General features: G+C 44.1%; 1 protein-coding gene across 3 annotated transcripts in view; it reads left to right on the top strand.

Moving 5' to 3' along the window:
- LOC121569346 (semaphorin-5A) overlaps positions 1–16,543 on the top strand; it is a 269,684-nt gene that overhangs the window by 249,107 nt on the left and 4,034 nt on the right. For 2 of the 3 annotated variants that reach the window (XM_041880229.2, XM_041880230.2), the window contains exons 17-21: positions 2,216–2,425; positions 9,237–9,407; positions 9,750–9,905; positions 10,890–10,934; positions 11,640–11,851. In XM_041880229.2, coding sequence (XP_041736163.2) covers positions 2,216–2,425; positions 9,237–9,407; positions 9,750–9,905; positions 10,890–10,934; positions 11,640–11,851 — 794 coding nt within the window. Of the gene's footprint in view, positions 1–2,215; positions 2,426–9,236; positions 9,408–9,749; positions 9,906–10,889; positions 10,935–11,639; positions 11,852–14,974; positions 15,209–16,543 lie in introns of all 3 variants that reach the window. The other variant, XR_006001351.2, reaches the window with a different exon arrangement.

A 16,543-nucleotide genomic window follows, 5' to 3' on the forward strand; every position in this document is an offset into this window, starting at 1 on the left:
TGTTTTTAGCTCCAACAGTGCAGCGAAATGATTATGTTTTTAGCTCCAACAGTGCAGCGAAATTAATATGTTTTTAGCTACAACAGTGCAGCGAAATGATTATGTTTTTAGCTACAACAGTGCAGCGAAATGATTATGTTTTTAGCTACAACAGTGCAGCGAAATGATTATGTTTTTAGCTACAACAGTGCAGCGAAATGATTATGTTTCTAGCTACAACAGTGCAGCGAAATGATTATGTTTTTAGCTACAACAGTGCAGCGAAATGATTATGTTTCTAGCTACAACAGTGCAGCGAAATGATTATGTTTTTAGCTACAACAGTGCAGCGAAATTATTATGTTTTTAGCTACAACAGTGCAGCGAAATGATTATGTTTCTAGCTACAACAGTGCAGCGAAATGATTATGTTTTTAGCTACAACAGTGCAGCGAAATGATTATGTTTCTAGCTACAACAGTGCAGCGAAATGATTATGTTTTTAGCTACAACAGTGCAGCGAAATGATTATGTTTTTAGCTACAACAGTGCAGCGAAATGATTATGTTTTTAGCTACAACAGTGCAGCGAAATTATTATGTTTTTAGCTACAACAGTGCAGCAATATCTAATGCTTATGTTTCTAGCCTGGGATCGTACCCTAGGCTGTAGTGACGCCACAACACTGCGATTCAGTGCCTTAGACCGCTGTGCCACACTTATGTTTTAAGCTCCAATAGAGCAGCAATATCTAATGCTTATGTTTTAAGCTCCAATAGAGCAGCAATATCTAATGCTTATGTTTTAAGCTCCAATAGAGCAGCAATATCTAATGCTTATGTTTTAAGCTCCAATAGAGCAGCAATATCTAATGCTTATGTTTTAAGCTCCAATAGAGCAGCAATATCTAATGCTTATGTTTTAAGCTCCAATAGAGCAGCAATATCTAATGCTTGTGTTTTAAGCTCCAATAGAGCAGCAATATCTAATGCTTGTGTTTTAAGCTCCAATAGAGCAGCAATATCTAATGCTTGTGTTTTTAGCCCCAAAGTGCAGCATTATCTAGCAACACAATAACATTACAATCCACACATAATCCAAAAGTTAAAAAAATAAAACATTAAAAAATGAAGATATAACAGAATGAGTAATAAGAGTCCAGAATATAAATAAATATATGTGTATGTATGTGAATGTTGTGTATAAACATTATGGACAGTATATGAATAGAAAAGGTGTGTACAGCAGTAGTTATATAGGATGAGTCATGACTAGAATACAGTATATACATATAAAGTGGGTAAAACAGTATGTAAACATTATTAAAGTGACCAGTGTTCCATGACTCTATGTACATAGGTCAGAAGTCTCTAAGGTGCAGGGTAGATCGAGGTAAAGGAAATTTCCAAGACGTCGAGATAGAGAGACAAAGGGAGATCACAGAGAGAGAGAAAAGAGATAGAGAGAGAAATGATTTTATTGTTGTCTGTTCAGACGGCTGATAATAGTAGGGTGGGTTGATTGAGTGAATCATCACGAAGTTAACGCTGTAATTTAGTTTCAAGTGGTTATCATTCACACAAAGACATGATCTCACTCCTCTGTCTCGAACACAGAGGCCAGCCAGCCAGATTCACTCTGAAATGGACATTTTCACAGCCTCTGATGATGAATGAACAACGTAATTGAAGCTTAATAAAAATTACAGTTTCATATTTCAATAATATTTCTCCGTTAACTCATTTCAGATTAGTGATCATAGATTAGTCAAACGCTCGTAGAGTTGAATTAGAGGATCCCAGTAGCTCTCAGTCTTACAGTGTGTATGCCTGCACGAGAGAGACAGAAACATAGAGTGTGTATACTTTAGGTTACAGAGGATGTTGTTTGACCTTGAGTCTGGCAGTGGCACTTCTAGAACGACGCTGCCGGAGACTGTTTGTAGCTGATTTACTTCAAGCTCCAGTGAAAGTCAGGCACTTTACATTCACAGTTCATCTCTTATTCTTGTAGCTTACAACCAAAAGGTGATGTAGCTACCTCCTTAGAGTCATGTACAGTAGATGTTTTGCTCCAGTGAATCAGCAATGACTCACCAAAAACTATTGGTCCTATATTATCAATTCTTAGCATATTCTTAGCATATTCTTTATTGATTAATTCTCAGTAAGTAAATCCATCTGTCCCAACCAGCCTGACTCCCGTCTGACCCTCTCTCTCTCTCTCTCTCCCCCAGGAGATCTGCTGCGGTCGGGTAAGATCTCCGGCCACACTGTGAACGGAGGCTGGACATCCTGGAGCTCCTGGTCTCAGTGCAGTAGAGACTGCAGCCGAGGGATACGTAGCCGTAAACGGTCCTGTACCTCCCCTGAACCACGCCACGGGGGACAGACCTGCCTGGGACCTGCTCAGGAGTACCAGGAGTGTAACATCACACCCTGCCCAGGTGAGATAGAGAGATGCATACCCCTGAACACACACACACACACACACACACGCACACACCTGATCATACACACACACACCTAAACATACACACACACACCTAAACATATACACACACACACACACACACACACAAAACATGACTGTGTTCAGGCGAGATACACCTACACCTACACACACAACCCTATAAAACAGGTGATAACTTAAGAAAGCTTCAGTGAAAGAAATAGATTAATCTTTCTAATTTTTGCCATGAATGATATAGGACATCCATGTCATGAATAAAGAAATATCCTCATCATGAGTATAATAACATAACACATCAGGAGGCGTGAAGAACACCCCAATTTACAGCTAGATTCAGAGACATAATCCCCACAGCATCTTAGACTGTAATTACATTTCAGGGCAATTATACCGCTAGCTACAGAGAGCCGTGTGTGTGTGTGTGTGTGTGGCTGCCTGAGTGTGTGCATGCACATTTGCTTGCGCTCTTGCATGCATTTGTTTGTGTGTTTGTGTGTGTGTGTGTCTCATATTCTGTTGTGAAAAGCCAAAGACAACGCGTCTGTTTCTCCAGTGTTCTACCTGAAGGGGAAAGGAAAGGATGCATTTTAATTAAATGAGTGTTCATAGTGCCGGAAGGTAATGTGCTGTCTAAATGGAAATCCTCCTGTTTAGCTTCTTAAAGAGAACACCTGGCATCAAACACACACACACACACACACACACACACACACACACACACACACACACACACACACACACACACACACACACACACACACCAGACACACACATACAACCAGGAGTTTGTTTCAAATCATTAATAATCATCAGGCTGTTTTGAAAGGAGTGCTACGTTAGCATCTCGCTAACAGCCCAGCCCGTGTCTAGAGACCGCCCTCAACAACGGCTATCCATCATCATATGTACTTTAAAGACCAGCCGCACAACACAGAGCCAAAGCTGTGATTTTAGCTGTTTATTTATTAACTGGAGAGTACCTGTCTGTCTCGTCATGAGGCTATGAATGGGGTCTGTCTCGTCATGAGGCTATGAATGGGGTCTGTCTCGTCATGAGGCTATGAATGGGGTCTGTCTCGTCATGAGGCTATGAATGGGGTCTGTCTCGTCATGAGGCTATGAATGGGGTCTGTCTCGTCATGAGGCTATGAATGGGGTCTGTCTCGTCATGAGGTTATGAATGGGGTCTGTCTCGTCATGAGGCTATTAATGGGGTCTGTCTCGTCATGAGTCTATGAATGGGGTCTGTCTCATCATGAGGTTATGAATGGGGTCTGTCTCGTCATGAGGCTATTAATGGGGTCTGTCTCGTCATGAGGTTATGAATGGGATCTGTCTCGTCATGAGGTTATGAATGGGGTCTGTCTCGTCATGAGGCTATGAATGGTGTCTGTCTCGTCATGAGGCTATGAATGGGGTCTGTCTCGTCATGAGGTTATGAATGGGGTCTGTCTCGTCATGAGGCTATGAATGGGGTCTGTCTCGTCATGAGGCTATGAATGGGGTCTGTCTCGTCATGATCCATCATCCCAGTTACCTTGACGGTTTGGCCGCTAATGCTAGCTAGCTCTTAGCTTTGCCCTCAAACACTCACTAACCTGGAGTGAACTGTGGGGTTATTTCAGGATAAGACACCACAGCCTTCAAAGCATTTTTCAAAGGGTTCTCAAAAGGTTTTCAATTTTCAGTGCTGTATGCTGGTGTATTCTACATTTTGATTCAGATTAAATTGACAGCCCTTAGAAATGTCATCAAGGATGGAAAGATTTCAAATTCAACTTTACTATAGACATGTCTAAGCTAACTAACCAAACATGCAGCTATTCTGAGGGCCTGAAATGCAAGAGCAGCAATCACCACCCAGGTCTATTGATGTAGACAGTGGAGGCTTATTAAGTCACCTGAGTCAAAGAGATTTCACTGGAAAGCTGCGACTTTGTATTGCGTGAATAATCATGAATAGTAATTCAGTTAAATTAGTACTCATCTGTGGGGATTGACATAATCCATCCGAGGAGAGAGCGAGAGAGAGGAGCGAGAGAAAGGGAGGGAGAGAGGGAGGGAGGGAGTGAGCAAGAGAGCAGAGGAGAGAGAGAGAGGGAGGGAAAGAGAGAGAGCGGTAGAGGGGGAGAGAGCGAGAGAGAGCAAGAGGGAGGGAGGGAGAGAGAGAGAGAGAGAGAGAGAGAGAGAGAGAGAGAGAGAGAGGGAGAGAGAGAGAGAGGTGAGAGAGAGAGAGAGAGAGAGAGAGAGAGAGAGAGAGAGAGAGAGAGAGAGAGAGAGAGAGAGAGAGAGAGAGAGAGAGAGAGAGAGAGAGAGAGAGAGAGAGAGAGAGAGAGAGAGAGAGAGAGAGAGAGAGAGAGAGAGAGAGAAAGAAAAGTTGTTATGTCTGACATCCGTCTGGTTTTGAAACAAATGAATCTTTCCTGGTTTTCCGCGGCGGCCGGTCGAGATGAGACTATTCGTCATGCGCAGGCAGGAATCGACTAATGTGTCAGTTTACGATAGAGAAATTACACAGAGATTACAAAAACCAGGGCGAACTTCAATTACCACACAGCTGTTTAAAACCAATTCTGAAATGGTCCTGAAAATAGACTTTTCTCATCAGTTGAAGTCAAAAGATTTTGTTCCCAGTGATTGCTGAGAGACCCTCATTTTTTGGGGAGGTTCTTGGACAAAGACAGAACAGCACAATGATAGTTTGTTCTTATCCTGACGTGTTGAGACGTGACAGTTCTTGGACAAAGACAGAACAGCACAATGAGAGTTTTTTTCTTATCCTGACATGTCGCATGAAAGACAGAACAGCACAATGAGAGTTTTTTTCTTATCCTGACATGTCGTTTAGACGTTACAGTTCTTGGACAAAGACAGAACAGCACAATGAGAGTTTGTACTTGCCCTGTTGCCGAGACGTTACAGTATTCTGAAAGGTTGTGTTCGATTTTCTGTTTGGTCTCTTGCTTGATTCCTGGTGGCGTTTTATGTTACCATGTTTACACTGGTTTTAATAAGCATGAGGACGTCTGTGTGTCTGTGTGTGCGTGTGCGTGTGCGTGTGTGTATCTATTTCAGATGTGACAGCTAGCAGGATTTGTTTCATCCAGCTGCTAAAACAACCCCCTTCTGACCCCCCACCCCCCATCCTACACCCTCCCTCCATACTCTCCTCTCCTCCCCTCCCCTCCTCCCCTCTCCTCCCCTTCTCTCCTGTGGGTGTGTGGGTAAAATCACTGGAAGAAAAAAAAGCCATATTACAACCTTTGAGTTGTGGTAATTGCGTTGTGTGCTCTATAACCTGTTAGTTTATATGCCTTGACACCGTGATATATAGGCCTAAGGCCGAGGCAATAAGGAGACAGTGGCAGAATAAATTCAACCACACCTTTGTTTCATCACAAAACCGGAGAGCAACCTCTGTCCGGTGAAGTCCACAAAGCATATTGCATGTAACAAACATTTATACAACCTACAGCGTGGTCAAGCAAGTTAATGTTTCCGACCTTTTCGGACCACTAAACTATAGATTTAGAACCATGGAGAGTTACCGCAAGTCGCAAAGAAAACAGGACCTGCCTCCACTATTCCAGCACCATTTCAACTTCAACATTTCAACATCATCAAATCACCTATGCTTAGTCTAATACAACAACAACTAAAAGATACCAAAAACTATTTAGTCCAATCAACGTAAGCTAAATATGCTGTGGCTGTCCATGGTTCTGATTTCTGGTTGTGTGTGCGCATTCTTGCAAGTAGAAAAACATGTTGACTCACCCTACTTGTAGAGAAACGCCAATGCCATCCTCCTCTCTTTCATGTTGACAGAATGGTCTATCACTCTGTCATACAGTACACGCTTTAATTTTTGTTGTTGTCCTAGGCTACCTGGCTAAAATGATTGCTCGCTAGCCTAACTTCCTTTCATGGGCAACGTTAGCTAGTTAACATTGACCTTCTACATCTACAGTGGGGAGAACAAGTATTTGATACACTGCCAGTTTTGCAGGTTTTCCTACTTACAAAGCATGTAGAGGTCTGTAATTTTTATCATAGGTACACTTCAACTGTGAGAGACGGAATCTAAAACAAAAATCCAGAAAATCACATTGTATGATTTTTAAGTAATTCATTTGCATTTTATTGCATGACATAAGTATTTGATACATCAGAAAAGCAGAACTTAATATTTGGTACAGAAACCTTTGTTTGCAATTACAGAGATCATACGTTTCCTGTAGGTCTTGACCAGGTTTGCACACACTGCAGCAGGGATTTTGGCCCACTCCTCCATACAGACCTTCTCCAGATCCTTCAGGTTTTGGGGCTGTCGCTGGGCAATACAGACTTTCAGCTCCCTCCAAAGATTTTCTATTGGGTTCAGGTCTGGAGACTGGCTAGGCCACTCCAGGACCTTGAGATGCTCCTTACGGAGCCACTCCTTAGTTGGCTGTGTGTTTCGGGTCATTGTCATGCTGGAAGACCCAACCACGACCCATCTTCAATGCTCTTACTGAGGGAAGGAGGTTGTTGGCCAAGATCTTGCGATACATGGCCCCATCCATCCTCCCCTCAATACGGTGCAGTCGTCCTGTCCCCTTTGCAGAAAAGCATCCCCAAAGAATTATGTTCCCACCTCCATGCTTCACAGTTGGGATATTGTTCTTGGGGTTGTACTCATCCTTCTTCTTCCTCCAAACACGGCGAGTGGAGTTTAGACCAAAAAGCTATATTTTTGTCTCATCAGACCACATGACCTTCTCCCATTCCTCCTCTGGATCATCCAGATGGTCATTGGCAAACTTCAGACGGGCCTGGACATGCGCTGGCTTGAGCAGGGGGACCTTGCGTGCGCTGCAGGATTTTAATCCATGACGGCGTAGTGTGTTACTAATGGTTTTCTTTGAGACTGTGGTCCCAGCTCTCTTCAGGTCATTGACCAGGTCCTGCCGTGTAGTTCTGGGCTGATCCCTCACCTTCCTCATGATCATTGATTCCCCACGAGGTGAGATCTTGCATGGAGCCCCAGACCGAGGGTGATTGACCGTCATCTTGAACTTCTTCCATTTTCTAATAATTGCGCCAACAGTTGTTGCCTTCTCACCAAGCTGCTTGCCTATTGTCCTGTAGCCCATCCCGGCCTTGTGCAGGTCTACAATTGTATGCCTGATGTCCTTACACAGCTCTCTGGTCTTGGCCATTGTGGAGAGGTTGGAGTCTGTTTGATTGAGTGTGTGGACAGGTGTCTTTTATACAGGTAACAAGTTCAAACAGGTGCAGTTAATACAGGTAATGAGTGGAGAACAGGAGGGCTTCTTAAAGAAAAACTAACAGGTCTGTGAGAGCCGGAATTCTTACTGGTTGGTAGGTGATCAAATACTTATGTCATGCAATAAAATGCAAATTAATTACTTAAAAATCATACAATGTGATTTTCTGGATTTTTGTTTTAGATTCCGTCTCTCACAGTTGAAGTGTACCTATGATAAAAATTACAGACCTCTACATGCTTTGTAAGTAGGAAAACCTGCAAAATCGGCAGTGTATCAAATACTTGTTCTCCCCACTGTAGCTACATATTGAACTTCCATCGTCTCAAGCCATGGGCACAATGTATGAATTAATGGTTGGATCAGAATTGCCGTTATAACCATTGTCCAGTAAGGAGAATTAAGTAAAACCACAAGTCCAAATCCCTATCTCCATCCATGGCTAATTTAGGAAAGGGACGATTTTAGCTAGCTAGCTAGCCACCGGAGGACAACAACACAACGCGATGCAACAATTCAAGTTGTTTCTGTCAATGATGTATGCTCTCAATGCGATTTTATAGGAGTGACAGCAAATACAAACTGGCTTCCCTTGACACTTGTTTTTGGTGCGCCAGGGCCATTCACTGTTGAGCTCACTCAGTTTAGCTCAACGCTGATTGGCTATTATTAGATTTTTTTTTTATCAAGGGAGGCCAAATGCTCGCTGGCTTCCCTTGCATTGAATACTATGGGCGGCAACAATGTCATACTCTTTTTGACCAGACAGCATCAGATAGATGGCCTACACATACAGAGACAGAGGGGCGCTGTTTCGCTTGCTCTGATGCTTTCTCCGGTGACATACATTCAGCCTCTTGCAAATTGAAAGAAAATTCTGAAACACAGAGTGACTAAAAAAAGTATATATATACAGTACCAGTCAAAAGTTTGGACACACCTACTCATTCCAGGATTTTCTTTATTTTTGCGATTTTCTACATTGTAGAATGATAGTGAAGCCATCAAAACTATGAAATAACACATATGGAATCATTTAGTAACCTAAAAGGTGTTAAACAAATAAAAATAAAACTTTTATTTGAGATTCTTCAAAAGTAGCCACCCTTTGCCTTGATGATAGCTCTCCACACTCTTGGCATTCTCTCAACCAGCTTCACCTGGAATGCTTTTCCAACAGTCGTGAAGGAGTTCCCACATATGCTAAGCACTTGTTGGCTGCTTTTCCTTCACTCTGCGGTCCAACTCATTCCAAACCATCTCAACTGAGTTGAGGTCGGGTGAGTAGGTGTGTCCAAACTTTTGACTGGTACTGTATATATATATATTAGTTTTTTATTTTCTTGGTATATTTTTGGGGAAGCCTGGATTCCCTTGGCAACCATGAACACACGCCACTTACAGGAAAACACACACACATGGGTACACATACAAACTTACGTAGATATACACACATGCATACACCACTCTTTTGTTCTCTACAACACATGTCTCCCTCTCTCTCCTCCTGTGTAGTGGACGGTAGCTGGTCGTGCTGGTCTGGCTGGTCTAAGTGTTCAGTGACGTGTGGAGGGGGACACTATATGAGGACACGCACCTGCAACAACCCCCCACCAGCCTACGGAGGAGATATCTGTCTGGGACTACACACTGAGGAGGCTCTCTGTAACATACAATCATGTCCAGGTACACACACAAACACACACACACACGCAGACTACACACTGAGGAGGCTCTCTGTAACACATAACCATGTCCAAGTACACACACACACTCACACACACTCTCACACACACACATCACATGCCACCTGTTTTCTTTTCTGTCTGTCTACTAGTTCTCCTGACAACTAGTTCTCCTGTCTAATAGTCCTCCTGACAACTAGTGCTCCTGACAACTCATCATTGCCAGTTGTTTTTCTCTCTCTGTCTGTTAGAAACACACTTTACTGCCATTCAACGTTCATAAGAATGTGTCTCTTGTGTACACAGCAGTCCAGTTAATAGTATGGTTATGTTTTGTCTCCAGAGAGTTGGTCTAACTGGTCCCAGTGGTCCCAGTGTGACAGTTCTGGCTCCCAGCTGCGTGTTCGACACTGTGACGTCCTGTTCCCTACTGGAAACCAATGTTCAGGAAACCACACTGAGACCAGGACCTGCCCACCTGACTCCAACTTTATACCGGGTAATAGAATACACACACACATACAAACAAACGCACACATTTATGCATGAATACACAGCCCAAATAGTATTGATGTGTGTCCAGACAGGGATCTCCCTTATTGACAGGGTGCAATGTGAGATGCACCAGAACATTGATTTCTACTAAACCACTGGATAAGTAGACCTCTTACTCTCTCTCTGAGTTCTGAGAGGCTCAATCAAACACACACACACACACCTTGATGTCTTCCACGTTGATGTCTTCCACGTTGATGTCTTCCACATAGTATCAATTGACACTTTGAACTAACTAACACTTAGCAACCCATAGATAATAAAACATTAGAACTTCTTCAAAACTGTCTCATCCTTCCCTTTGTAATGTATGACAGTAGTCTATACTAGGGGATAAGTGTACTCCAGTGTTATGACAGTAGTCTATACTAGGGGATAAGTGTGAGTTCACTTTATTTTTCTGAAACACCAGTGTGTGTCTAGCTCCTTATCACTAATCTGTTTGAATGGTAATGGTAATGGTAATGGTAATGGTAATGGTAATGGTAATGGTAATGGTAATGAAATGGGAATGGTAATGAGTTTGCCACTCCATTACATTTTACATTTTAGTCATTTAGCAGACGCTCTTATCCAGAGCGACTTACAGTTAGTGAGTGTATACATTTTCATACTGGCCCCCCTTGATGTGTGTCCAGAAAGGGATCTCCCTTATTGACCGGGTCATTAGAAGAGTTGTGTACTTAATTTCCCTTAATGCGGCCTGATACACTACTTATCATTCGCTACTTATCATTCGCTACTTATCATTCGCTACTTATCATTCGCTACTTATCATAAGCCTCTTCAGGTGCCTAGTGATGGGCTTTATCATCCTCTGGTTCAGTCTCAATATAATGCTCACACACTTCCCTCATATCTATCCTGTTTTTCAGGGTAACAAGTCTGTGCTTCTGTTCATCATCTCTTCTTCTCTTCTCTTTTAAAGAAGTCTCTATCGCACGTTCGAGTCAGGAGGAGAGAAGATGCGGAGGTATGAGTGCGTATGTGTTTAATGTGCTGGTGTGATAATGTAGTCCAATAATGTGGTGTAATAATGCAGTGTGATAATGTAGTGCAATAATTTAGTGTGATAGTGTGATACTGTAGTGTGATGGTGTGATAATGTATTGTGATAATGCAGTGTGATAGTGTGATAATGTGGTGTGAGTGCTGTGTGTTGGTGTAATACTGTAGCGTGATAGTGTGATAATGTAGTGTGATAGTACTGTGTGTTGGTGTGATAATGTAGTGTGATAGTGTGATAATGTAGCGTACTATTGTGATAATGCAATGTGATAATGTTGTGTGATAATGTAGTGTGATAGTGCTGTGTGTTGGTGTGATAACGTACTGTGATAATGCTGTTCAATAATGTAGTGTGACAGTGTGGTAATGTGGTGTGATAATGTAGTGTGATAATGTAGTGTGATAGTGTGATAATGTGGTGTTATATTATAATGTGATAGTGTGGTAATGTAGTGTGATATTGTGGTGTAACAATGTAATGTGATAGTGTGATAATGTAGTGTGATATTTCATGTACTGTGTAGATATATTTTTTTGGTATCAATTTATGAGCTCATTCACAGTTACGAATGTGACACCAGTCTTTGTGCAGACTGCTCATTTTTACCCCCAAAATGTGTTACATACATTTTTTATCATTTAAAGCATTCTCTCTTTTTCCCTTCTTCAGATTTCAACCTGTTCCATATGATCGCTGTCGGCCTGAGTAGTTCTATCCTGGGATGTTTGGTCACCTTACTGGTGTACACCTACTGCCAGCGCTACCAGCAGCAGTCTCACGAAGCTACGGTCATCCACCCCATCTCAGCAACACCACTCAACACCTCCATCACCAACCACATCAACAAACTGGACAAATACGACTCCGTGGAAGCCATTAAGGTTTGTATACTAGCGCACTCTGTGGCCGTCTAGGATCTTCCAGGCTCGCCTACTGTACTATAGACCAGCCCAGGGTCTATAGTACTGTAAACCCCTGGGCTGGTCTATAGTACTGTAAACCCCTGGGCTGGTCTATAGTACTGTAAACTCCTGGGCTGGTCTATAGTACTGTAAACCCCTGGGCTGGTCTATAGTACTGTAAACCCCTGGGCTGTTCTATAGTACTGTAAACTCCTGGGCTGGTCTATAGTACTGTAAACCCATGGGCTGGTGTATAGTACTGTAAACCCCTGGGCTGGTCTATAGTACTGTAAACCCCTGGGCTGGTCTATAGTACTGTAAACTCCTGGGCTGGTCTATAGTACTGTAAACCCCTGGGCTGGTGTATATTACTGTAAACCCCTGGGCTGGTCTATAGTACTGTAAACCCCTGGGCTGGTCTATAGTACTGTAAACCTGTGGGCTAGTCTATTGTAGCCCTGGGCTGGTCTATAGTACTGTAAACCCCTGGGCTGGTCTAGAGTACTGTAAACCCCTGAGCTGGTCTATAGTACCCCTGGGCTGGTCCACAGTACTGTAAACCCCTGGGCTGGTCTATAGTACCCCATGGCTGGTATATAGTACTGTAAACCCCTGGGCTGGTCTATAGTACTGTATACCCCTGGGCTGGTTTATAGTACTGTAAACCCCTGAGCTGGTCTATAGTACTGTAAACCCCTGGGCTGGTCTATAGTACTGTAAACCTGTGGGCTAGTCTATTGTAGCCCTGGGCTGGTCTATAGTACTGTAAACCCCTGGGCTGGTCTAGAGTACTGTAAACCCCTGGGCTGGTCTATAGTACCCCTGGGCTGGTCCATAGTACTGTAAACCCCTGGGCTGGTCTATAGTACCCCATGGCTGGTATATGGTACTGTAAACCCCTGGGCTGGTCTATAGTACTGTATACCCCTGGGCTGGTCTATAGTACTGTAAACCCCTGGGCTGGTGTATAGTACTGTAAACCCCTGAGCTGGTCTATAGTACTGTAAACCCCTGGGCTGGTCTATAGTACTGTAAACCCCTGGGCTGGTCCATAGTACTGTAAACCCCTGGGCTGGTCTATAGTACTGTAAACCCCTGGGCTGATCTATAGTACTGTAAACCCCTGGGCTGGTCTATAGTACCCCATGGCTGGTGTATAGTACTGTAAACCCCTGGGCTGGTCTATAGTACTGTAAACCCCTGGGCTGGTCTATAGTACTGTAAACCCCTGGGCTGATCTATAGTACTGTATACCCCTGGGCTGGTTTATAGTACTGTAAACCCCTGGGCTGGTCTATAGTACCCCTGGGCTGGTCCATAGTACTGTAAACCCCTGGGCTGATCTATAGTACTGTAAACCCCTGGGCTGGTCTATAGTACTGTAAACCCCTGGGCTGGTCTATAGTACTGTAAACCCCTGGGCTGGTCTATAGTACCCCTGGGCTGGTCCATAGTACTGTAAACCCCTGGGCTGGTCCATAGTACTGTAAACCCCTGGGCTGGTCTATAGTACTGTAAAGCCTTGGGCTGGTCCATAGTACTGTAAATCCCTGGGCTGGTCTATAGTACTGTAAAGCCTTGGGCTGGTATATAGTACTGTAAACCCCTGGGCTGGTCTATAGTACTGTAAACCCCTGGGCTGGTCTATAGTACCCCTGGGCTGGTCCATAGTACTGTAAACCCCTGGGCTGGTCTATAGTACCCCTGGGCTGGTCCATAGTACTGTAAACCCCTGGGCTGGTCTATAGTACTGTAAACCCCTGGGCTGGTCTATAGTACCCCTGGGCTGGTCTATAGTACTGTAAACCCCTGGGCTGGTCTATAGTACTGTAAACCCCTGGGCTGGTCTATAGTACTGTAAACCCCTGGGCTGGTCTATAGTACTGTAAACCCCTGGGCTGGTCTATAGTACTGTAAATCCCTGGGCTGGTCTATAGTGCTGTAAACCCCTGGGCTGATCTATAGTACCCCTGGGCTGGTCCATAGTACTGTAAACCCCTGGGCTGGTCTATAGTACTGTAAACCCCTGGGCTGGTCTATAGTACTGTAAACCCCTGGGCTGGTGTATAGTACTGTAGCTCTTCTGTACTTGTGTGTGTGTGTGGTCCTGCGTCTACTCTGTGTGACTGCACTGTTCTGTTTATATAGCCATTTAGACGTACACTGCTTTCTCATAAGTTACTAACAAAATACATCACAATGTACATACTGTAGGTGACAAATATGGGGTGAGTAGGTTCCAGGTCTTTGTCTTCAATAACAGTAGGAACATCCTGGTTTAAATAAATAATACATCAATAATATTAGTTATATTTTCTCTGACCACATTTCTGTTGACACAAGGCTTGGTTTGGAAAGTCAGTAGGTTAAGAAGTAGAGCCATTATTTTATACGAGTTACCTTATCGAGTTAGCCTATCGAGTGTGGACAGAGAGCTAGCTTTCAGAAGAGTATCCATCTTCTATAAATTACTGAACAGACACACCGTCTAAAGTGAATGTATTCTCTGGTGCACAACTAATGTCTTGGAATGCAGTTTTCATAGCAGAATAAAGATTTGAGTAGTGTCCATCTATCATGTAATTAGTGTCTGGTGTGTGAGTAGAATCCAGTTTGCAGCTATGGCTAGAGGATAGTATGAATATGGACAATGCTTGTTTGGCTAAAGTGAAAACTCCAAAAGAGCCATTTGAAAAATTAATCTAGTCTTTATTTTCTAAGGAGTATTCTGCCTCAGTGTTGACTCTTGTTTAATGGCTGGGTTGTACTGTTGAATATACATATTTTAAAAGTGAAATGAATGATTCTGTAATTGTATTATGTAATGTAGGAGAAAGACGAGCACCTGGCACTATAGTTCCTAAAGCTTTGTTCTTTGTGTTTGATTAAAAAATAACATCTTCATCATTTAGGTGAGCTCTGAAAGATGAGTGCCATTGAGACAAAGGCAGTGAGTGTAGCTGAAAGATTGTCCCTTTTGAATGACGCAGTAGTGTGTCCAACCTTATGGATGAGCATGTGGTCCCCTGGGTAACAGTAGAACTTAGTCATCCATTGTGGCTCCAGTGAGGATGACTGTTACCCGTTCCTCTCCTCCCGCAGCCCGATGTGTCCGTACTCTTGACCCTGGACGACCCCGGCATGCGCCAGCCTCTGTCTGCTAACATGGGCGTGTCCATGCGTGGCTTGGAGATTTTCTACTAACTTTCTGCTGACCTCTGACCTCTACAACATCCCGCCTCTTGACCCTACTCCTAGCCTATCAACAACCTCCTTCCACTTCCTCTTCCTCTCCACCGCGCCCCCAATTCCTGTGGTGCTTCCTGTGTGCGTCAGGTCGGGGTAGACTAAGTTTTATCTCTCATTGCTTGGAAATCCCATTCTTTCATACTCATCCCATAGGGCAAGGGGAAGGCAACTGCGGTCCTCGAGAGCCGTAATGTCTGCTGGTGTTCTCTTCTCTCTCTGGCACTTGGTCAGTCAGTTAGTCAGTAGCTTTGGTGCTTTTAGGGATAGGTCATCCCTCGTCTATGGTGCTTCACTTTGTTCAGGCTTTTAATTGATCCATTCATGTTGATCAATTGGTTGATTGATCAGAGAGTGCACTCGCCTGGTCTCCCAGGTCTGGATCAGCTGGTCTTCCAGGTCTGGATCAGCTGGTCTCCCAGGTCTGGATCAGCTGGTCTCCCAGGTCTGGATCAGCTGGTCTCCCAGGTCTGGATCAGCTGGTCTCCCAGGTTTGGATCAGCTGGTCTCCCAGGTCTGGATCAGCTGGTCTCCCAGGTCTGGTTCAGCTGGTCTCCCAGGTCTGGATCAGCTGGTCTCCCAGGTCTGGATCAGCTGGTCTCCCAGGTTTGGATCTGAAGGAAATAATGAAAACCAGCAGACATTGTGGCTCCTGACAACCGGGGTTGTCTACCCCTGCCATAGGATAACCCATAGGCTTCTGAGAAGGCAGTGTATTTTCCACTCATCTCTTTCCGTTCTGAAACGTCCGCCATGTTCTTACACCTTTCATTTTTATGTGTTTGTTTTTCTCTTTTATCCCTTTCCCTGTCTTTCCCCTGTCTTTCCCCTGTCTTTTCCTGTCTTTCCCCTGTCTTTTCCTGTCTTTCCCCTGTCTTTTCCTGTCTTCCCCTGTCTTTCCCCTGTCTTTTCCTGTCTTTCCCCTGTCTTTTCCTGTCTTTCCCCTGTCTTCCCCTGTCTTTCCCCTGTCTTTTCCTGTCTTTCCCCTGTCTTTCCCCTGTCTTTTCCTGTCTTTCCCCTGTCTTTCCCCTGTCTTTCCCCTGTCTTTCCCCTGTCTTTCCCCTGTCTTTCCCTGTCTTTCCCTGTCTTTCCCTGTCTTTCCCTGTCTTCCCCCTGTCTTTCCCCGTCTTCCCCGTGTCTTTCCCCTGTCTTTCCCTCTCTTTCCCCTGTCTTTCCCCTGTCTTTCCCCTGTCTTCCCCTGTCTTTCCCTCTCTTTCCCCTGTCTTTCCCCTGTCTTTCCCCTGTCTTTCCCTGTCTTTCCCCTGTCTTTCCCTGTCTTTCCCCTTTCTTTCCCCTGTCTTTTCCTGTCTTTCCCCTGTCTTCCCCTGTCTTTCCCCTGTCTTTTCCTGTCTTTCCCCTGTCTTTTCCTGTCTTTCCCCTGTCTTCCCCTGTCTTCCCCCTGTCTTTTCCTGTCTTTCCCCTGTC

The sequence above is a fragment of the Coregonus clupeaformis genome, chromosome 7 (assembly GCF_020615455.1).
Source record: "Coregonus clupeaformis isolate EN_2021a chromosome 7, ASM2061545v1, whole genome shotgun sequence".
Classification (NCBI taxonomy): Eukaryota; Metazoa; Chordata; class Actinopteri; order Salmoniformes; family Salmonidae; genus Coregonus; species Coregonus clupeaformis.